The sequence below is a fragment of the Convolutriloba macropyga genome, chromosome 9 (assembly GCF_964194025.1).
Source record: "Convolutriloba macropyga chromosome 9, txConMacr16.3, whole genome shotgun sequence".
NCBI classification, from domain to species: domain Eukaryota; kingdom Metazoa; phylum Xenacoelomorpha; order Acoela; family Convolutidae; genus Convolutriloba; species Convolutriloba macropyga.
The window spans coordinates 24,883,685-24,907,847 of NC_134476.1; the positions used below are offsets into that span (position 1 = coordinate 24,883,685).

The following is a 24,163-nucleotide window of genomic DNA, read 5'->3' on the forward strand; positions in this document are numbered from 1 at the left end:
TTATAACTTTTAACCATTGGTTTTATGACTTCGATGAAACGAGTTATCATAATTTTTTACTTTAATTTGGGATATTTTATTAAATTTTTAGTTCTTCTGAAATCTTATCACATTATTCTAATGTTGGCAGTTCCCATTACCTTAAAAAAGAAGTTCAAATAATCATAGATAACAATTTCAGAGAACAGCTTTTTGTTAACCGGCTTCCACAATTTCTCGCACTTTTCTAATGAAATTTATTTTTTGCCTGCATTTGTTGCCGTTTTCCTGGTCGTAAGACCTATTGTGATAACTTATTGATGACCTAAGAGTGTCAGATATCATTGCCTTCCATCGAGGCAGAACTTAGCGTATTTTCTGATTTTCGTTGAGAAATATTGAATTTAAAGTCTTTGAAACAAAGGGTTTTCCCAAAAATTTTGTAGTGTCAGTATATGTGCTCAATTTTATTGTTTTTAAGTCATTTTGTTACAAAAAGCATATCCATTGCCATTAAAAAATTAATTGAAAAAAAAATTTTTCTGAATAGTTTATTTTTTAATAGTTTCGACACTTTTCTCCTCAAATTTTTTTGATTTTGCTGTTTTTGACTGTTTTTTTATTCTTTATGTAGAAGTAAATCTTTCCCAAATGTTGAGAGTTATTATAAGCTTCTAATTCAGGAATGAATTAGCTTATTCAATGCAGTGAGCGTATAGCTAAAGCTCTTAGTTTTCTGATAGTTGTTTTCACATTCTTACAAAAATTTTTAACTTGTTGTTGTTCTTTTTGTCAATATGTAATTTGTTTTCATCATTGAGAGCTCTCATACGCCTCCTTCATTCGCTTCCTTCATACGCCTCCTTCATAGGCCTAATTCAATTTTTAACGTGCTGAATGATGCTTGTTGTAACTGTTGTTTTGCTTGTTGGACAATATGCGTTTTCGTAAATACTTTGTGAGTGGTCAATCTTTGTGTTTCTGTTTGTCTTCTTTTAGTAAATTCGCGTAATCATACAACCCAATGATTTTCAAAGGAGGCGCAGGTGAACATATTTAATCTTTCATTATAATTTTATCTGAATTTTTATAAGTAACAATTGAATTTTAAAAAACGATATTCAGATAATAGCCAATGATTTCAATTAGCTAAATAATTTGTGTTTTCGCAAATTGATTGTGTTTTTTTCTTGTTATTCTGCACTTTTAATCCATTTCTATGGCTTTGTCTATCCAAATAGAAGTCGTAATGCTTTCCTAATGAAGTTCAATTAAATTTATTGATGTTTTTTGTTGGAAGCTAACATTAAAGTTTTGTGGTTAGGGTTTTGTCTGATTGTAATTTGACGTTGTTACTGGGTGCTTTTAAATTCAGATATTGAGTTTTTGCCGTTAAAAATGTTTTGTGTTTCGCTCGTTTCGTATTTTTTTTCTTCTTGTAGCCATATTAATGGTAGATCTCTTGAGCGCTCTAAAGACGCATGCCTATATATAGTTTAATTAGTAGTTTGGGTGTGTAACGATTTTTTAAACTCGTGTTTTGGCACTTTAACGTGTTTTGAAAAGTTTCTACCTCTTCTGCATTTGGTAGCCAATTAAGTCAAAAATGTAAATGAGCTCGGGACGGAACATCATTCGCGAACGCTCATTAACGAGCCTCCTTGTTGAGATTTCAAGTTTGGGTAGAATCTACATCAACATATAAATAGAAAACGGGAAAACAACATTTAATCAAGTTTAATGAAAATTTGTCAAAGCAACATAATCAGGAAAGTAGTGAGCAAAATAAATCATGTTTGCCTGAACTTATCAAACAACTCGTCAAATGATTGGTCTAATCACTTGGTTTTCAGGTCACATGAACTGTCATCTGCAAAAAACCAGACAACTTGCTGAAAAGGAACACTCCAAATTGTAAAAAAATGTGGTTGGTGAAACAGACTGTAAAAGAAAATTCAATGTTATACAACTGAAAAACGTGGAGTTGTTTTTCGGAAAACTTGACTAGTAAAAAAGGACCTAAAAAGAACGTTGGATGGAAACCAGAAGCTTGTTGAAAAATAAGGGTGTCATGGCAGAAAAAAATAAAACGATATGCTGAAAACCTAAGCCATTTCCAACTAATAAGGTTAGAATACCGCAAAACTCAATTCACAAGTCCACTAAACAATAAAGGGTCAACACAAATACCAAAAATAATAAATAACAGCAAAACTTTTTGGTCTTTTGGACATTAAAGAGAGCAATAAATTAGAATCAGCGTTTAATTTTACAAATTTGAATAAAAAGAAGGCTTAATTAGTCAGTGGGCTGAACAGACTTGTTTTTGCTGAGACTAAGAGTCATTTTAACAAAAGCAATATGGCCAGTTTTCAATTTAAACAGAAATCAAGGTCTGAAAACCAAAAAAAAATTATTAAACCGTAAATAGGCAGGTGCTCCAGAACAAAAAATCTTTTTAGTGAAGCTGCATTGCAACTCGACAAAGAAAACAAACGTTCAGAGGCCGAAACTTCTTCAACATCTATTGATGTTTTGGAAACGAAAACTATATTTGAGCAGATCTTGAAATAAAATTTCGAAGTAGAAACGGGTTTTTGAAAACAAAAGTCTACTGGTGTTTTTGAAACAAAATAATTAAAAAAATTTTAGCTATCAGAATTTTAAAACCCATGAGTTAATTGAAAAAATTGCACTTAGGCATTCCTAGAAACCCAATCTTACTTGTCAGAAAATGGGCTAGCGGAGAAGACAGTTGAAGAAACCAAAGACGATCAAAACTCAGCCATCTTAAAAACTTTGTAAATATCAATTAGCGTTATTTTAATGTCTGCTATTAGCAATCAACTGAATAAAGAACTTAAATTCATCTACTAATCGTAATTTGCCTCTGAAGACTTTTTGCTAACCTGGCCAAAAGTCGGAACAACGAAAATGAGAAGAAACATAGCAGGCCGATTGCTGGAAAATAGCCACGATAGAGGCTTGTGGCCTGTCAAATGAGTTAGATTCGGACTGTCATACATTTATATGACACATACGGTCTATAGGGAAAAGACCCTATTGATGCTTTTTCAAAATTAATATTCGGAATCAAAAATTCAAGACTCTAATATTCAGTAATTAGGACATCTACTTTTGTCACTACTTAGATGCACACTATAGAACTTTGACTAGTAAACGTTCATGGAATTTTCAGTTCAATTTTCGAGTTCAGAAGTCATTTTCTGAACGAGGTAAGTCACTTAATTTACCTTAAACGAATGACGTTCAGGGAACAAATGACGTTCCGCACAAAAATTTTAACGGAAAAGCAGTAGAAATCAGTGAAATTGAAAAGGTCAATTGCAAGAAGTCAGTAGAAGACGAAATAAAAAACATTGCAAGACAATTCTTGATGTCCACTTCAATGAATTTTTTTGCCTAACCAAAAAACAAGACCTAGAACGGTCTATGAGTGAATTGGAAAAACATTTTCTAAAAAAAGCAGATCAAAAAATTTAAAAAAAAAATAGAAAATTCACTAGTGAGAAATGGAATTTTTGTTCAAACAAAACTAGGCCCAGATTTAACTATGAACGGATTGGGGAAACAATTTGGAAAACAATTCGATCCCAAAAAAATCGAAAAAGCATTAAAAATCTAATTGAAATTGCCGAATGTGAACAAAAAAAACCACTAGAGAGAAAGCAAATTTTTGATCCAACACCGTTTTCGCACTCTATTTTAATATTATAGCAAAAACATTTCCCGCCGCAAAACCACTCACTTTGCAACTCCAGTTCTTGTTTCGGCGTGACCAAAATCACTACTCCAATTTGAACTCAAAAGTCTTGAAAACGTGTGAGCAGAAATTTAGAAAAAACGTAGCCGGAAGAATTCCAGAAAAAAACTCGGAGTGTCGTCGTTAAAGAATTACCTTTTAAATCAACTGGTTCCTACTAAAGTGACTACTGAAAACAAAAAAAAATCAGTCAAAAAATAAAGATAGCCCATAAAACCAACTGAACTAAAAAGTTATATTAGTCCTGTAAATAAAACAAGCCAAGATCTTTTTAAGCAATGGAAAACATCAAAGTACCCAGGCAGCAAAAATCAAGCCATGCTATGCTCTCAAAACTGTATTTTGGAAGAATAATTTGAAAACTTTAAGAAATGGCCAGAAATTGTTACAAAACTTTTCAATCTTTGTAAGTTCTATCAATCGATATACTATTTTACAGTAAACAAAACAGTAATCGGTTGGCTACTAAATAAATTTTGTCAGTTTAAATATAAATTTTAGATGTCGCGTTAAATCAAAATGAATGCAAAAAAACTATTAATGACCAAATAAAATAATCAAATCTAATTTAATCAGGAAAATAACTAACGAGACAGAACAATATCCATCGAAAAAATCCGTATATTACCAAAACCATGCCCTAAAAATGCCCTAAAAATACTATGCCCTAAAGAGGAAAAAGAACGCTCAGTGCCATCTTATGTGAAAAAAAAATCAAAAGCAAACAAAAAAACTCGAAAAAACAAAGGAAAAAGACAAATATTATTAGTTCAAATCCTTAATTTTCAGTCTAATAAAGGCAGGGCGAATGAAATTGTAGGCCTTAGGAGAATAAGAGAAAAACATTTTAGATTGTGCAGAAAACATACATGGCGAAAAAGATTTTAAAAATTGTTTCCCATTATCTAAAAAATCAACAAATTAAATAGGAAATTCTAAACAAAAATGGAGACGAAAAAAATGACCTTACTACATAAGTTTTATGCTATAAGGCAATCGAGGTTTAAAAACATTACATCGAAAATTTCTTGTCTCATTAACAAGTAAAAACAGCTCAATTGCGAAATAATACAACAACTTGGAAAAATGTTCAATATATATGGTTTTTGCTGAATTTTTGCTGAATCAAAACGAACTTTATAATGAAAAAGACTAAAGACAAAAAACAACATTCAAACACAAAAACCCCTATATTATCAAAATCACAACCAAAAAATATTCGCAGAAAAAGAACGCAATTCAAACTATTCAAAACTGAAGGTAGCAAAATCTCAGTGCCATGTTATGTTAAACAAAACCATTTGCAGAAAAAACTTAAAAAACTTAAATTAAAAAGACAAAAATTATTAGTTTAAATTTATAGTTTAATAAATTTCGGTTTAATAAAGGCAGGAGAAATTTATAGTTTATTAATTTTTCAGTTTAATAAAGGCAGGGAGAATAAAACTATAGGCCTTAAGAGAATGTTAGCAGAAACGTGTTGTAATGTGCAGAATACATACATTGTGAAAAAATAAAAAAACCATTTCGCATTTTCTAAAAACTAAAACCTGAAACTCTAAGTAAAATCGAAATAAAAAAATGAGCGAACAACAAAAATTTTTGTCACAAAGCGATAGAGATTTAAGAACATTGCATAGAAATGTTCTTGTCTCATTAAAAAGTAAAAACAGCTCAATTGCGAAGCAGTAAATCAATTTGAAGAAATGTTCAACATATGGTAAAGTTTTGCTGAATATTAAAGAGTTATCGCCAAAAAAGATTTCAATTAGCAACATAGCGAAACCAAGAACACCGATGGTGCAACAAAAGTCTTTAAATGGTAAATAAAAGCAAAGTACAAACAAAAAACTTAGAAAATTTGACAAAAAACCGCCAAAAATTGGATCAGTTTGTTCACAATTTTATAAAACAAAAACACCTCACAACCAAAAAGAAGCATCCAATTCAGGAATTATCAAAAAGACGTTGACATATTTACTAATTTGGTAAAAAAAATTTAGCGAGAAAAATTTGAATACTGCAATAATTGGCCAAGAATTATTAAAAAAATTTTCAACTTCCGTAATTTCTATAAATCGAAACACTATTTTAAAATAAAAACAGTAATCACTTGGTAACTAAATAAACTTTGTCTGAACTTTGTCAGTTTACCTAAAAGCATCAGATGTCGCTTTAAATCACAATGAAAGCACTAAACAATAACCAAAAATAGTCACAACAAATTTTATCGTGGAGAAGACTAAAGAGACAGAACAATATTCAAGCACAAAAAATCCCTATTTTACCAGAACCAAGCCCTAAAAATATTTGTCAAAAAATAACGCGTGTCAAAGTGTTCAAAATTGAAAGTAGCAAAACCACAGTGCCATGTTATGTTAAGTGAGGTCAATCGCAAAAAGAAAAAAGTAAAAAAAAGTTCGAAAGAAAAACACAAAAATTGTTAGTTCATATTCATAATTTTCAGTTTAAGAAATGCAAGGCGAAATAAACTATAGGCCTTAGGAGAAAACATGTTAGAACTTAGGAGAAAACATAATAGAAAGAAACATGTTAGAATTTGAAGAATATATACCTTGTGAAAAAGATTAAAAAAAACTATTTCGCTTTTTCTGAAAAATCAAAAAACTAAATTGGAAACTCTTAACGAAAATCGAAATGAAAAAAATGAGCTAACAACATAAACTTTTTGTTATAAAGCAACCGAGGTTTAGGAACATTACATAGCCATGTTCCTGTATCATTAAGAAGTAAAAACAGCTCAATTGAGAAACAGTAAAACGATTTGAAAATTTTTTCAAAACATGGTATATATTTTTGCTGAATTTTAAAAAGTAATCGCCAAAAACAACCCATTTGGCAACAACGCGAAACCAAAAACACCAAAGATGCATCAAAACACTTTATATGGTAAACAAAATCAAAGTACAAATCAAAAATTTAGAAAACTTTGACAAAAATTGGAAAATCGGAATAGTATGTTAACATTTCTATAAAATATAACACCTCACGTCCAAAAAAGGCATCCAATTCAGAAATTATCGAAAAGACATTGACATGTTTGGTTAGAAAAAAGACCGCTCAAGGAACAATGGGCCAAATTTGTACCTAAAAAGCAATTTTAAGCTCTCAGAAACATTGTGGTATCGATTTCAGATGGTTGCATTTTCATGCGGCATCGATTAATTTTACAATGCAACTATGTTACAATTTTAAAAATTGGGCCAAATGGACGAAAACACGGCTAAAAACTGTCATCTATATGAGATCGCTGCACATGAGCCAAAAACTTCTCTCCCTCAGAAAAAGTTAGTTTACACGGCATTTTTACTCACTTTCATTATAAGGTCAAAACTCCACTAGAACAAATAGTGCTTCCGGTAAAAAAAATCAAGAAAACCAATACTACTCTTCGAGTCGTAAAAAGACAGCGCCCCAATACAATTCAAATTCTATGAGTTTTTAAAAACCACGATGTCCCCAATAATAACCGCTATCACTTCGCGGCTATCAACAAAAACAAACAACAAAAACCGGCCAGAGCTCAAATGCTTTAGCGAAGTTGCCAAAAAGTATGTGTCCGTTTTTGTGAAACACACTAGTGGTAATTACTTGAAAAATCAATTAAAAGTCAAAAACTATCCCTGGACTTAGTTTTGAAAACCTATACTAAGAGATACAGGTTTAGTGTGTACGAGAAGGGGGTGACTTGGCAAATGACCACGGTGTCGAAACTTTGTCAGATGCAAAATATTCTCGGCTAAAATGCTCGATGGTTTTATGCTAATGGTTATAGAGTTCGGTAATTCCGCTATTATTCCGTGCTTCTTTTTATAAAACAAAATCAAAGTTAACATTCTTAGCTTAGTAATAACTACCATCAGTTCCTCCTTCGCAACAGAATTTTAGAAAGTCTCAATATTAGCCAATTTATCTCCACTGCTCCAGAGCAATTTTTAAAAAACAAATGGATCTCTATTCATTGATATTTGGTGACAGCAAAACCAAAAAGGGGGCTACCGAGAATGAAAAAGAAATCGCGAGCCTTTAGAGGGAACATAACTAAAACTACAATAAATTTGTTACACATTTTAAGGTAAACCTTACAAAGGTTCATCAAAATTCAGTAATTTGGCTGCTATAAAAGCTACAAAATCCAGCCGTGAGACTAATGATCTAACAAGTTTGTGGACTCATTTGTCGTCTTCTGAATTTCTGCTAGGCTCAACAGTGAGGGGACTCTGTCGCCCAGAAGATCGATCAAATAAAATAACCAAAGGTTTCAAATTGGTGAAGCAAGCCTTAATTTGTTACTCTGCTATTTCCCCTCTTCCACTCTTGTATGCTGTTGCAAATTAGATTGCCTTGAAATAAGTCAATTCACAATGGGGCTCGTAATATCAATTCTAGTTATATGGATAACAAATGTAAGACAATTACTTGCATATCAATGGAAAGGACAAACTCGAGGACAATTTATAATAGTAATTAAAATAATGATAACAATAACCGTGGTTCACTTCCCAAATGAACTAAATCAAAAACCGCTCACAGTATCCCAACTGGTCTTGCAATTACAAACTTCCAAAGTTCAATCTCACTCTAAATCTCTTTAAAGTTTTTAGTCCCACTAAATCAAAACTTTCTGTCGCTTGTGCAGAAAACTCTCTTGTGTTCAAACTTCAGAATTCTCCCAGATTTCTCCCAAGCTTCTCTCTCTTTCTCTGTCTCTCTCACTGTGTCACTTCAATTTATACTCAACCAATACGCTCTTATCTTAAGCAAACAAACCTTAATCTCTTAAGTAAACATTGCAACTTACACTTGCAATCTGTCACATTCCGTAGGAGGGCTTTGTTTGCTATGCAAACAAATCAATATCAAATTATGCTCTGTCATTCAACTGCTAGCAACCATTGTTCAATTTTCTTCTTATCTTAAGTACACGACTTTTGGACTCTTATGTAAACAAACCCACTCCGCTTTATCTCATCTTAATTAAATACACTCTTGGAACTTAAGTAAACACCGTAAGTCATTCTGACAGATTGATACATCCGCAGGAGGAGTTCCCTTCATTAAACAAACAGATTAACGTCAAAGTCCGCGGTCCTTATTGCCCTTATTTGCGCACACAAATTTGGCACCAAGTCAATTTTGTCGCTTTTGTTATTCAAAGACTATTGGTCTCCATGGGTAAATATATCGCTAATTCATGCGCACTAAAGCTAAAATAATGGATTGGTATGCTTTTCCCAACATTCCGTGCAATTCCCGATACAAAAATTAGTCAAAAACCCAAAATTTCCCAAAAACCCAAAAATTTGACCTCCAGAGGTCAATTAGAGGTCAATAGTCGAAGATGAAGGGTCAATTTGGTAAGAATAATTATTGGCGCGGAAAGTCCTTCCATAGTTACACCTACCCACCAATTTTTATGACCTAACTCCTAATAGAACACGAGCAGTGACCGCGCACACTTTTCATCGACCTCCCGGATGACCCCAAATTTCCAAACTTAATAACTTGCGAAGTAGTGGTCAAAACGTCTTCGGGTAAAGTTTTATAGTAACTATAGGGTGCCACCAACTTGCCTGCCAAGTTTCATGACCAACGGATCAGCCGTTGCGAGTCGTTTGCAATTTAAAAATTTTTAACGAGTCGTGGGTGCCGAAACCCGAAAAATCCGAGTTCGTCAAAATTGACCGGGGTGGTTATTTTTTGTCACTAACTGTCTCAGGTTATCATATTAAAACTATTTCAATGTCATTCGGCCGCTCAAAAAGGACAATTTCCGGTTTTCGGCATTCGGGTCGTCCCGAAGCACCGACTTCCGGTCGGAATTTGGGAATGAAAATATCACCAATCGAAAGCCCTTGAAAAGTTACACTAACCCTCCAAAAATCATAGGGCTACTACCAATACTCCACGAGCAATTCAATTTTTACGTTCCGCAGCACGGGCGTGCGCTAGTTCCGTGCAGGTTGGTGTGGGGTCAAATCCGACCTCAGAATCGGATTCCCCGTACCCAAATTAGTCTATCCCCCAATTTTCAGGTCAATCCGACGTCAACTTTTCGAAAAAATACTATTTCAATTTAGGTGCTAACTACATTCCTGTGATAATTACCAATATACTTAAAAATCGCCATTTTATATCCTAAACCCTTCCCAAGATCGTGCAAAAACATTAATTCATACGTGCATTACATTACAACTGATTAATCGCCTTATTTCTGACTGAAACATTCATATTTCACAGTAAAATACCTAAAAACCTTCAAATCACGCTACTTCCGGTGTTAATAGCTGGAGAGTGGGTGGTCGGATTCGCCTGAAAATTATTCTCGCAATAGAGGACCATTAGGGGTACCTTCCCATCATTGACCGTTTATTACCCCATAACTCCTTCCCATCCTGGGAGGGGTCGGACAACTTTTTATCGGTGGGTATTTGGAAAACTGATAAATTGCCTTTTTATTTACTTTAAGTCAATAAAACTCTACTTAACTAACTCAGAGCGAAAAGGTGTAACCGGCCGCACATCCCTATTATATATGCACAATCATTAGGGTAACATCCCCACAAAATTTCAGATTCCAATGATGAACATAACTTAAAAAGTCGGGTGTACCAAGTTTGGAGTTTCCAATTATTTTGTAAATTTGAAATCACACTTTAATTTGGTTCAAATTGAAACTGAAATTTTGTTCAAAGAATCTAGTTCACTTCAAATGTTCGCTCTCTAGTTTTCATCTAAACTTAAATCACTCATTTCGACTTTGGCCTGATGCACAAATTCAGATTTGCTAAGTAAGCGAAATATATCGACAGCTCAATATGCTTTTGTTCATCAATTTGTTTGTTTAAGATATATCACTCAACTCCCCTCTCTGGCGCCTCCGAAACAATAACCCTTTACGAAAGAATGCTTATTTCAAACACCTTATTAACTTGTCAAAGTTGACCTAAATTATTTGACTTAACTAGCGCTATCTGGTTATGAAATTTCTATTGAGTTTATTCTTATGCGTTCTACATCATTGTTTCCAATTGTTCTTCTGTAGCAGACATTTGATACCATCAAGCACAAAAACGTAAAAGTGATGAATTCTCAATTGTTGCTGTCTTGGTGGCTCCACGAACGTTGGAAGGTACAGCGTAACCAGCAGCATGATGTCATTTTAGGACACAATAAATAGAAACAACAAAAAATTCATTGCGCGCTCACAACAGTTAAACAATAATGACAGCGAGACACTGTTTTGTCGAGTCACTGTTAGTGCACAGTTTCTCATTCAGCGGAATATGTTCTGCGCTAATTCGATTCATTTTTCTATTACTTCAATTAGTTTCGAGCACGTTCGGCTCATACTTCAATTACTTAATGGCTGTTTTGTGTCTGGAACAAGTGGTTCTTAGTTCCACCACCTCACCCTGGGCTGTTTATCCCGTTTTTGAGACAAGACAAAAGTACCAGACGAAAACTCAGTGAAGCCGAAAAATCACATAAAAAACCGCAGGACTCATATAATTGCTAAACCCCATAAAACCATTACTCATGTATCTGGTTGCTATACTATTTTCTAAACGGCAGTGTTGTTATCATTGGATTTATATATTTGAAAAACATTTTATTTTATATCACAGTAATGAGGGGGATCACTCTGGTGTCAATTAGTTGAGTACACATAAAAAGTACAGTAAAGTTAGGCTCAACTCCTATTACGTTGATTGAGACCAGATGCTGTACCTTAGATCACAAGGTACGGACGTTTTCGCTAACACGCGGAAACCATTTTGCTTTAATAGGCGGAGTATATACTTGTTTATCAAAAGGAAGGAATAGTTGGCTTTATCAAGTAGTAGTAGTTCTTTCTTACCGTCCTTTCTGCACTCAAAGGTGAGTAAGAGGAGTCGTCTTCGCATCAGCATATAATTCAAGCCAAACCATAAACTTATTGAACGAATGTTAGACTCGAACACGTGAAATTGATTTAGTGCTGCATTACGCCGCAAAACGTACATTTGGCCTTTTAACGGACGATTTCACCAAATTGAGGACAAACGTGACAATACATAGTTATATTTGTCCACGATTTACACCACTGATTTCCACGGTCTCTTTTGCATTCAATTAACACACCGCTAGAATTCTCAATTTTATTAATAATGACCTAAATAGACATATTTCAGAAACTAATTTTGTGAGTTATCATATTATGAATACGGTCAAATCAGCGATTTCCCCGTTCAATCCGCAATTAGCACATTGAAGACTTTTTTTGTCTAACTAAAAACCAGTTAGGCTTTCTTTAATTTCTTACTTAATTGAAACTTAGTTAGCAGCTTTAGTTGGACACAAATAGTGGACAAATGAGACTGATTTTACCTATTTTTTTTCCAAAATTGAACTAAATTCTCCTTACTGTCAGTTTTCCACGTTCGGTAATAACTATAATTTTAAAACATGGTCTGCGAAAAACCCCGACAAAATTAAGCAGATTTGTTTGCTTTTGTGAAAGTTTTTGTTTCTTGTTCAGGTTTCGTTTCTCGGCGTAATGTTTCTTGTTTCTCTTCAACTCTAACCGTGCAGATATTAATCGAAGTATTCAGAGCGATTGGATCACGAGTTCACATCAACTGGATCTCTCACTGCATAAATTAATCGAAAATGTGACTCGATCAAATATGTTACCAGTATATATAAGTTGATGTTTACTTTCTTCGAAGCCTTTTCTGGTAGTCTTTACCAAGTTCAATTGATGGGCTATCTATCCGACTACAAATGACGAGATTAAATTTACTTCCGACAAAAATGCACAAGTCTTTAAATGAGACATACGGGATTGTCCGTCAATTGTTTACAGAATATCTCCCAAACGTAGAAATGAATTCGAAATACTCATCAAGCAAAAGTCACCGGTCTGTAACAGTTTAAATGCGCATGATGTTCCGACCCGCGCTCATCTACATTTTTGATTTAACTGTCTTTTGACTTACATTTTTGACAAAAAGATAATCAAAGATAGACGCTTGAGTTTTAAAAAATCGTTACACAACCAACTAATAATTGAATTAAATAATGCCATGCCTCATTACGACCAGAAATTGCCTTTAAAAGATTACGAGAAAAAAACAACAAAAAACGAAAGCAAAAATTTCACGGTAAAAACTCAAATCTAAATTTAAAGGCACCTAGTAACAACGTCTAATTACAATCAGACAAAACCCTAAACTCAAAAATTTTCTTTCTTTTAACTACACAGCAGATGGGATTGTTCCTTACTAAGACTAGGTACCAAGTTGATGAAAAGAAGAAAAAATTAGGCGAAATTCAATAATCAATCAAAATTTTTTAAACCAAATAATTTCAAAAGTCTTAAAAGTCATTAGCTTTTAACGCAATATTTCTCGATAAATTTACTTAAAAGTCAAAACGAAACCAGTAGGACCTGACATTGGTTAGACTAGGCCATGGGAGCGGACTAAAGATGCAGAAAAACTCAAAAAAAAAACAAACAACAAATTACGAACATTGTGAAATTAAAAATCAGTGAAGCCATTAAAATCATTAGCTTTTCTCTGAATAATATGTATTTTTATTCGAAATTCTATATATACTAATTCAGCTAAAATCACACTGAATGAGTAAATAGGTTCAATTGAGCCACATTTGAAAATCATTGGGATCTTTTATTAAGCGATTGTACAAAAGGGGGAGAAAAAGAAACACAAATACACCACTCACATAACTTATTAAAACTCACAATGTCCTACAAACAAAACAACAGTCACGTCATAAACTCAGTAAACATGTTAATTTTCAAAACATAAGGAAATGTAAGGGGAACTCTCAATGACCAGAATAAGTTACAAGTTGACGAAGAGAACAACAACAAACCGAATTAAAAAGTCCTGAAAAATTTTAAAAATGTATAATGTCATAAACTTTGAGACTATTCGCTATAAACTGACTGCTTTGTGTAAATTCATTCATTTAACCCTAAATTACCAGCTTATGAGACCAGTCAGCATTTTACGGCTACATAAAGAGTAAAAGAAACAGGCAAAAACAGCTAATTCAAAAAAAAATTGAGCGAGAAAAATGTCGAAGCCAATAAAAAACATTAAAAAAATCATCCTACTTTTAATTCATTTCAGCAATTGGAATTTTCTTTTTATCTATTTTAATAAATACGCATGAGTTATGAGTCGATGAGACGACAAAAATGTCTGTCATTCATAAGTCATCAACAAGACAATACAATAAGTCAAAGAGTAGAAGAACAGCAACAAATTAAGGCAAAACCCAAAAATAATGTAGAAGTGCAAGAAGAAAGTGTCGAAGCCATTTAAAACATAACCTTTTCTCTCAAAACTGCATGTATGATGCAATGAACCTCTTCACTAAGTCAATGCAAATATCAATATAAAGACAATGTGCTAATATTCCAAAAGGAACCATAATTACGAAAAAAAAATTCCAAAATTTTTTCAAAGAAATTATGAAAACTGATGCATCGTAGTCATAAAACCAATAGTTAGAAGATAAAACAGCTAACTAGGTTAACTTTGGTTGATTTAGAAAAAAAGAGTTCCGGCTTTACTCAAACTGACTTACAGTTCACAAAAACAAGTTTAATATCGGTTAATGTTAGAAAAAATTCTCGAAAAGTCATTTTTTAAAGTCTTAACAGCCATTAAGTTCAATAGCTTTCAACAGAAGTCAATAAATAGGCTCAGTTATGGCTCGATTGGAGGACAAAGATATTTGTCATGCAGAGGTAATCAATAAGACATCACGAGAAGTCTTATGACTATGCAAACAACAGCAAATACAAGCAAAACCATAAATTCTGTAAAAAAAGTGCCAGAAAGTGTCGAAGTCATTTAAACCAAAAATTTTTCTCTGAAAATTTTATCCATGATTCATTGAACTTCTTCTGTAAGCCAATAGGAGGTATCAATATCAGGATAATGCGATAAGACTTCAAGAGGAGCCAATAATACAAAAATATCCAAAAATTTTAACGTCGTGAGGAATTGAAGCCATATAAAAAATAGTTAGAAGATAAAACCGCTAACCAGATTATTCTTGGTTGCAGTGGAAAAGAAGGGAGTCCCGTCATTACTGAGACTGACTTAGATTTCACAAAAATTAGTTTTTGATCGGCTAATATTAAAAAAAATTTCTCGGAAAACCATTTTTAAAGTCTTAACAGCCATTAGCTGTCCACTCAAAGCTCTAGATAGTTTCTCATAATGCTCATCACAAAACCTGTTGCACATTTAGACAATGACTATGCCAGTAGTCTATGCCATAGAACTCGAAAGTTTAGTAAAACCTCAAAAAGACGATCAAAATTTCATGTAAAATAACGAAAACTCAGAGTCGAGGCCAAAAAAAAAGTAGCGATTCCTTGAAAACAAATTATTTTGTTCATTGCGATTCATTAGACAATAAATCAGGTTTGTAATTAACACAACCTCGATATGAAAAAGGACTAGTCTCTAGGGGACTCAAGAAAACAAAAAAAAAACATGAAAAGTTTTCTAAAAAAAAGGCTCTCAAATAGAATTCGAATTTTTTATAGTAAGAATCCCTATGAGATCAGAACTAGTCTTTTTATCGTCTTTCGTCTATTAAGAACTAATAATTGATTCAGTTTGTGGCTGAAAGGTAATTTTGAATTAATATTTTTATATAAAAAAGAACTTAATTTGAAGAAAAATTACACTAAAAGTGAACAAAATATCTCGTGTTCACACAAAACTTCAATCCTCAATAACTCCTCGGAAAAAACGAAATTCAAAAAAATCTTTTCAGTTTCGAATTCTACGCTGGACGCGCTTTTTAATGATACCACTCACATTTCTCGGCGATGAATATATCGATCGGCCAAAATTGACTGAACAAAAAAAACCCATTTGAGTATATAGTTCCTCCCCCCACAAGTGGGGTCGGAACAATAAGACTTTCTTCCTTCCCAGAGTGAAAATGGAATATATTTTTTGATGCTCAACTTACTGCAACGCACAAACGCAACCTTTCGAAACTTAGCTGCAACAAGTAAAAAGATGTTTGCTAAGTTTAACGTTATTCAAGATACGAAAGTGAATCAGTTACAAAAATGATGAAACATTTGAACATGGATTACACCAAACTGTCACTTCAATTACAATAAATTCAATTATGAATTGCATCTCAATGCGTTTTAACATTAGTTTTCTTCTCTGGCAGCAGTTTAGGACAAATATCAATAGTTTCTTTGGGAAACATCCACTCACAAATGAAAACAACCAGAATATTCCACAGAGCAATCAAGTATGCAATCTTTCCGAAGAAAAACCCGATTTTCCACAAACTCCTTTTAGGATCTCCAGGGTAGTCATGCTTCCTGGATCCCTCTCCGATTGAGTCTTGTTTGAATATGTTGTTGTATACTACCTCTGTCCTCTGGGCTATATCTTTCCACCTGTATATTCCAGAGGCCAGCTTGCTCGTCTGTTCCCTAAGGCGTATAATTAACTAATGGTCTGTTTTAACTCACAGCTTATTTTATCTTAGTAACAGTTATACACATATCACGAGAATTATGCATGAGAGCTCTTAATAAATTTCGACATTATGCATGTAACGAAAAGACAGCTCTCCAATTGACAGAACGAAATCAGAAATCAACTGCTATTATTTTATGAATACTGTAACCTCGGAGTTCTACAAAGGAATAATTTTGGTTACGATGTCTTTTCTTTCCCAGAGGTTATAATTTAGAGGTTATGATGGTTAGAAATATTCCAAGCCCATCAAAAGGGATCCCAAAAATCTAAAAATCCTGCCCAAAAATCTAAAAATCTAAAAAGACAATTCAGAAGCTCACTTTAAGATGTCTGCTCGTCCGCAATTTAAGTGTTCCATTTCTACTATTGTAGTTTTTACCTGTCCAAAATTGCTTTCTTCTGGTGCTTTTCAATCACTCTCTCAACCACTTCCAAATACAAAGCAGGGTCCACAGGCGCTAGGGTCATGACTTCAGGGGGCAACACTTCTGGGACCCCTCCCACTTTAGTAGAGACCACATGGAGACCACAACAGGCTGCTTCCACTATGGCCGTGCAAAAGGCTTCCGTCAGAGACATGTTGAGGAAGATATGACCCTTCACTGGAATAAGAGATAGCATTTCTTTATCAAGCTAAGGGACAAAATCAGATTGTTTCTTATTGATTGAACGATTCCCTTATTACACAGAAAAGATAGTCGGCGATTACAGGCAAGATGCAATTGGGTCACCGAAAGTCGAGAAATTTATCACAAAAGGGATAGGTTGAGAAAACATTTAAATACAATGACAAATGTATTATGCCGAAGAAGGAAAACAGTATAGCGCAAATTTGAAAAAAAAAAGTAATTCAAAAAGTAGATAGAAGAAAATAGAGAAGATACTTTACATTCGTCAGATATAGAACTAACATATTGAAATCAATATTACCAAAAAATGAACCTTTTCTGATAAGGATTACGCTTCCTCGAGGAAGAACACCCGAATGAAAACAATAATTCGTTCCGCAATAACTTCAAAATGAACTATGACAGCAAAATGAAGTGGTACAAAAGAAAAGTGGATGAACCAATCTGGTCAATACAACAACATGGGAAACGGACAATTGACGATCGCCTTCAAATCAATTAAAATCGTCAGTTTAAGAAAATATCAAAGAAAGTGTGATCTCTCAACTTTTTATGAAACGAAAAGCTTATGATGCCAATATTCGAGAAAGATCCTCCCTCTAGACGCATTAATCCTCCGACACTTTCAATACGGTTTCCGGAAAACAAGCAATTCGCAGTTCGATTTTTTTTCAAAATCTCTAGCAATTTTCAGCCAGCTTTTCGGAAAATAGGACGCCAGCTGTCACACTTCAGAATGAGATATCAAACTGGAAAACAAAAAATCATAGCGTGCTTCAAGATACAGGGCTTTGATCAATAACTTTTGTACTATGGTCGCAGATGACACAATTCAAACTATCGATAATTAATCAAATACTATGAAAAAGAAACTAAAATGGTGTCAACGATTTTGCGAAATATTTTGTGACCAAAACAAACAAGCTAAAGCTTAAACCACAGGTACAACAATTTGCAACAAAAATTCAAACATTCGATTTGGAATTGAAACCATTAAGTCAGAAAAAATAGTTAAAAAAGAAGTGTCTGCAATGATAGAAGTTTGCACTTAAATATACACAAGTGGATAATTTTAATATGGAAAACATATGGCTCAAGGTATTCGATCTCTTTTACAAATTAGAAGCACAAAAGTAATATTGATCAAATCAAAAATCCTTTCTCAGGTAAATTACTGTCTCATTTTATGTGTTACCAGCACATCGGACAGAAAGGCTAAAAACACTTTTAAATAAGGGGAAAAGTATGCTGCATGCGACAAAGCTCAGTTCAAGCCGAGAATTGCATCTCAACGTCAGTCTTGGCATGTAAACTTCTTCTTCTAAAACAATTTACTAAATTTCTATTTAAAAAAAAAAGTTTCTAACAAACACATGACAATTTGACAAAATTTGAGCAAAAAAGCAAACGTCATGGTATCAAAACAAGCGAAAAAAGAGAATCATTTTGATTTAAAAACTCGTTAGATTTCATTCTTTTCAAGTAAATTGTTTCGATAGTTTGACAAAAAAAAATACTTATTAAAGTTAATAGTTGAGAAAACATTAAATCAATTTGCATGAAGAATTAAAGTTCAAAAATCCAGGCCAGTTGCCAAGTTACCGGGAAAAGGCTTGACATCTAGGGTCAAAAATAACTGAAGCAGGGTTTGGTGCTGGTACAATGTTTAGGCAAATTCATTTGGGAACTGGTGTACATCAAAAATTAGTTTTAGTTCAGTTCAGTTCACATTCTGAGCGTTGAATTAACTAAACATAAACAGACTAACGTCGGACAAATTATTGTCCAACACAGGCGGACACAATTTAAAATAGAGGGGATGTCACTTAGAATTTTTGGTTGCAAAAACACCGCCCGAGAGGAGTTCGAACCCGCGACCTCGTGGATGGCAGCCTGACATCTTTTCCACTTAGCTATTACTTCTCTGCAACGTCATCGCTTACAATCACGTTGATATTAGCAACAGACTTAAATTCAGAATGAAAACAATCTAAATCACTAAAAAATCAAGAAGTCAAGAAGGAGAAAGTCAATTAAGAACCAAGAATGTTCTATAACGAAAGCGCAAAACTTCGAGCAAAAACTTAGCATAAAAAGACATGTTTACAATAATTACTTCAAACTTCATTCGAGAACAATTAATTATCTATTCTAGCGAAAGTGCTAGTAGTTTTTGGTGTCGTTTTAATAATTTCTTAATTCAGTGGGCGAATTGATTCAGATACTGTAAATCCCTGGAAATAAATACAAAACGTCATTTAATTATAAGACAACTATCAAATGTTACGGAGGCTAGTCTCGAACTAGACACCTTTTAACTGAAACTCTTCAAAAGCGAAAAAAGAGGAGTTGTGGCCATAGTGAGGAAGTCAACGAGCACAAAAATGTTAAAATAAGCATAATTATCAAATCCAGGTAAAACTAGTATTTCGACTTCGAATATCATGAACACAATTTTCAATTGGAACAAATATTTAGCATTTATTATTGCTGCTATTTGATATACTTTGTGCACGCATGAAATAACAGAACTGTGCAACGATATTGACTTCGTTTTCCTTTTTTAAAACCAAACATTACCTAACGAAAATGTCCTTTTCAATTACAAATTATATCCAAAAGATACGATGTCACCACTATAAAAACTATCGCGCAACAAACTGCTCTCAATCTGCAAAACTCGGCCTAAAAATCTAGCCTATGTTTAAGCTGAGTAGATTCTTGAGCAGCGAGGGGCTCAAATTATATAGTTTCAAATGAAGACATTGAAAAGTTTATCGACCACCGATGTTATTTGAATTGAACAGCGAAAACATAACCGACTACCGTCGGATGAATTGCCCTCGAGCGACCAGTGGGAAGTTGGCTTTGGTTAGAGCTAACTGAAACACGGGGAGGCTTTCCCCAGCGGGCGAGCACAATAAAAATAGGAGTTGAGGGGATGGGGGATTTCCAAGATAGCCTTTAAACTATGAACACCTGCCCCCTCTCAGCCAACGTACACTTATTAAAGCTTATCAAAGCTCTACGAGAGTTACTCAGAGATAAAATGCTCTAGGGCTTTATCTCGTTTCTGAAGACGGAAATTCGACTTAAATCGCTCAAGCGAGCCAAAGAATGTTCGCCAAGTAGTTCATATTTGAATAGCTAAAATGCTTGAAAATATAACACATAGCCAGCAAATTGCCGGAAAATAGCCGCTGCTGACCCGCTTGACGCACATTGGGATTGAAACAGATGAAGAAGAAATTAAGAACAAAATTGACAGTGTCAAAGTTTTCTTTCTTGATGTGCGTAAATTCTACACATTCGGTTAGATTCTAAAATTTTACTTAATTCAGCTTCTAAACTGAAGGCTAACAAGCACAATACTAACGCCATCTAGCAATCGCTTTAATGAACTTTGATAACCTAATGCATTCGGTCTTAATGACCGCGCTTTAAATGTATATACGGTTTCCTTTGATTTGCTCTTTGACCGTATTCGCTACATTACGCAATTCAATATGTGAAAGATTTTAAAATCCATTCAAATGAAACAGTGAGTGAGGTAAGACAGAAGCCAAGCGTGAAAATTGTGACTTATGTAAAACGAAAAATGTGATCAAAAGGTAAAGCGAATTAAAAAAACATATCAGGACAAGTCATGACGTATAATTCAAAGAATTTTCATTAACTAAACGAAAAGTAAACCTAGAACCGACTATGAGTGAATTGGGAAAACCATTTTCAAAAACATCAGATCAAAATTTGATTAAAAAAACTGAAAATCAATGTCAAAATGAGGCATGTGAACAATAAACAACTAGCGAGAGGGAAAAATTTGGTTCAAACTTCAAACAAAACTAAGCCTCGAAACTACTGGAAAACCAATTAGAAAAAATTCCGATCCAAAAAATTGAAAAAAAAAAAACAGTAAAGATCAAAGTGAAATTGCCGCATGTGAACAAAAAAACCACCAGCAAGAAAGCGAATTTTTGTTCAAACACCGTTTTCTCACTCTACTTCAAAATTAGAGCAAAAAATATTTCACGCCGCAAAACCACTCGCTTTTTTGCTCCATTTCCTGTTTCGGCGTGAACAAAACCACTACTCCAATTTGACTTCAAAAATCATGAAACTGTGTAAACAGATCTTTAAAAAAAAGACAGCGCCCCAATACAATTCAAATTCTTGTACAAAGGAGAGCGCCTAAAAAATATCCGTTGAGAGGCTGGCGGTGGCTATTAAACATAAACCGACTAATGTCGGAAGAATTGCTCTCGAACAACAGGCGGGTGCAAAAACAATTAACCGCACCGGGATTCATTTGCACTACCCACTGTGCTATTTGGACCTCACTATTGCTATGCTGCAACCAACTTTATATTAGCAACAATCTTTACTTCTAAGTGAGAGCAATAGAGATCACTCAAAAATGAAGAACGAAAGCGTGAAAAAGTCACTTTAAAAGTCAAAGAACGTTCTAGCAGAACAGCGCAAAATTTTCAACGAAAAATTTGCATCAAAAAAGACCAACACGTTTACTATAATTGCTATGAACTTCATTCAAGAGCAATTAAAAAGAGCATATTATGCCTCCCAAAAATCAGAGCGTCATAGGGAAAAGTCCAAAGAATGAAAATCGGTCAGACTAAACTGTAACCATCTTAAATGTAACCTCTTAAAATGAGAGATTATCTGAAAAAATAAATATTAATATTAGCACAAATCAACGGATCAAATTTAGTTCCCTTTGCCCAATTCGATCCTTCCCAGTCAACTAAACAGTGCGAATCATCTAAATTCGCTGTGTATGAATCAGATTCAGACAGAACTAGTTCAGTTCAGGTGTCATTCGATTTCTCGATCTGCGACCACTCATCGGCGTCTCAGTTCTGTGGTGATCATCGCCAGCTGCCTCTGAAAAGTCACGTCCTTGTGACGATCCGATTCCGTTACCAATACCTTGACTCAAATCTTCGTTAGACTCAGTTTCATTGATTCGGAAGACCTCATCTAAACGGTCCAGAGGTGTGGAAAGGTTCCTAAGCTGCGTCACAGGATCAGATCCGAATCCAAACAGCTCCAGATCATCTGCAAACGCATCATCCGTGAATTCCATGGTTACCGATGGTGACCTTCGGTCCGCTCCAAGAACTCCTCCATGCATCGCTTCGCGACTGGGAATCCTATCGAAACTGTTCTCAGATCTCATTGACGGTGACATCATTGATGGAACATCTCTCCGACTCCTCATCTGTTCCCTCAGGACATCCAACCGTCTTTCACGTTCCGTCGTTGACCACAGTCCAGAGTTTTCTAGGGTCTTTAGCTTCCGTTCCAGTTCTCGAACACGTTCTCCTAATGCTTTGTTTGTATTTCTCTGGTGAACTAACGCTACGTTCTTATCATCCAAGCATTCTACCAAAGTCGACGCCAAACCGTGCAAGTCGTCAACGACCTTCTCACTTACGGGCAAGCCATGCTTCTTAGTACCCCACAAGTATTCACGTATGTGTTTCAAGGACTTGATAGCTTGTAGTGAATTCCTCAACAGAACTGATCGAGTTTTCACAGAGGAATTCGTGGCATTCGATGCAACAATCTGCTCTTCAAAACTTTGCTTTAATTTTCCGTACTGTTCCTGAAGACAGCCTTTTTCAGCATTGACCTGTTTAATCTGTTGTTTCAAATACTCGTTTTCCAACGTCAATGCATCAATATCGACTATACTCTTCTCCGATTCATTGCTCAGAAGGTAGTTTAGCTCACGATTAAGTCGTTCCGACCGCTGGAGAAAGAAATCCTTCTCCGATTTGTACTGTCTTAGGCTGTCCTTGCACGATACAAGTTCCATTTCCAACTCCGAAACTCGACTTTTTTCAATCTCCAATTGATCCAGTGCTTCTTCAAGCTGATAAGTGACACTTCCAGACCGTGTCTGATTTTCATCACTTGAATTGAGATTAGTAACGGTACAATTACCGGTGCGCTGTCTTGTAACTGTTTGTCTCAAGAGCTTTATATCGTCATTAGAATCTTTCAATCTTTGATTCAAAGTTTCGACCTCCTCTCGTAAAATTGACCGCTGTTTGATCAGATCTTTGACCGCAGTTCCTAAAGCACCTTTAGATCCATCTTGTGCGTATTTCTCTAAGAATTTCAACTCGTTATCTGAATCTTTTGCACTTGAAGATGGCTTCGGCGTCGATTCGCAATTGGGTCGTTTATCAATCGGTGATTTCGGGTCAATCTTTGAAATAGTTGAAGCTGGACATTCGCAATTTTCTAAATATTTTCTCAAAACCGACGATAACTGTTCACGCTCTTTCATACAAACCTCAAGGTCATTCGCTACAACAAGCAATGCCTCTCGTTTGCTTTGCAACTTTTTCTTACTAATCGTGTATTGGTATATAATCTCATCAATTAAATGTTCGTATTCCCTTCTGCTGAGGAAAAAGTATTCCCAATTAAATGAATCTATCCACCACGGAAGCCGAGTTCTGAAAGCGTCACCTCCACTTCTGTTTCGTAGTTTTTGTCGACGTTTCGAGAACCTATCCTGTTTAGGACTTCGCCCCTCATCCGGGAGGTCTTCAGAACTAGAGAAATTAAATCGTGACATCCCAGTGGGTGGATTTAGAAGGAACTCTGTTAAGCTGTTTCGGTTCATTTAATATTTGTAAACTTAAAGTGACAATTTGACGACTGAAAAAAAAACATTTATATAACTGTATTGAGAGGTCTGCAAAGAAAAGCGCAAAATACAATCGAGGAAATTTTCAGTTCACGAAGGTCAAGAAAGGAGAACTAATGGACACAGTTTTTACAGAATCACTTCAGAAAATTCATTTTAGCCGTCGAAGTGTACCATTTAATAGGATGAAAAATGTTTATTAAATAGTTCAAGTTGGGTCGAAATTGTTACAGCATTAAGAATCGTTCCAATTTTCCATTCAACATGAACGCAAAAAGGAAAACTTTATAATCTAGTATAATAAACTTTGGAACACTTGTAAACTAAATACAAAAACATTCAATTTGAAACACGAATACTATATATGCAATGTACATACAAGTCTGAGATGAAAAATGTGGTTGAGTTGTGACAAAAAAAAGCAAATTGGAAACACACGTGTTGCGTGTTTGCTTAAACATGGAAAAGATGGAACTAGAACAAACAGATTCAACTCAATTTATATTGGTGTCAAACACCAAAACAT

At 34.5% G+C, this 24,163-nt stretch overlaps 2 protein-coding genes across 5 annotated transcripts in view; both read right to left on the reverse strand.

The window, feature by feature from the left end:
* Positions 1–15,844: 15,844 nt before the first annotated feature.
* Positions 15,845–24,163, reverse strand: part of LOC142345677 (phosphatidylinositol N-acetylglucosaminyltransferase subunit A-like) — a 35,067-nt gene continuing 26,748 nt past the window's right edge. For all 4 annotated transcript variants that reach the window (XM_075397900.1, XM_075397898.1, XM_075397901.1 and 1 more), the window contains exons 6-7: positions 16,706–16,928; positions 15,845–16,277 (exon numbers count right to left, since the gene is read on the reverse strand). In XM_075397900.1, the coding sequence (XP_075254015.1) occupies positions 15,971–16,277; positions 16,706–16,928 (530 nt within the window). In that variant the 3' untranslated portion in view covers positions 15,845–15,970. The remainder of the gene's footprint in view (positions 16,278–16,705; positions 16,929–24,163) is intronic.
* Positions 21,632–24,137, reverse strand: LOC142345676 (uncharacterized). Its single transcript, XM_075397897.1, has one exon. The coding sequence runs from the start codon at positions 23,611–23,613 to the stop codon at positions 21,772–21,774; it is 1,842 nt and encodes a 613-aa protein (XP_075254012.1). The 5' UTR covers positions 23,614–24,137; the 3' UTR covers positions 21,632–21,771.

What these genes read in the sequence shown, in the direction of transcription:
- LOC142345676 (XM_075397897.1), bottom strand. Translation starts at nt 23,613, where the DNA reads ATGAACCGAAACAGCTTAACAGAGTTCCTTCTAAATCCACCCACTGGG.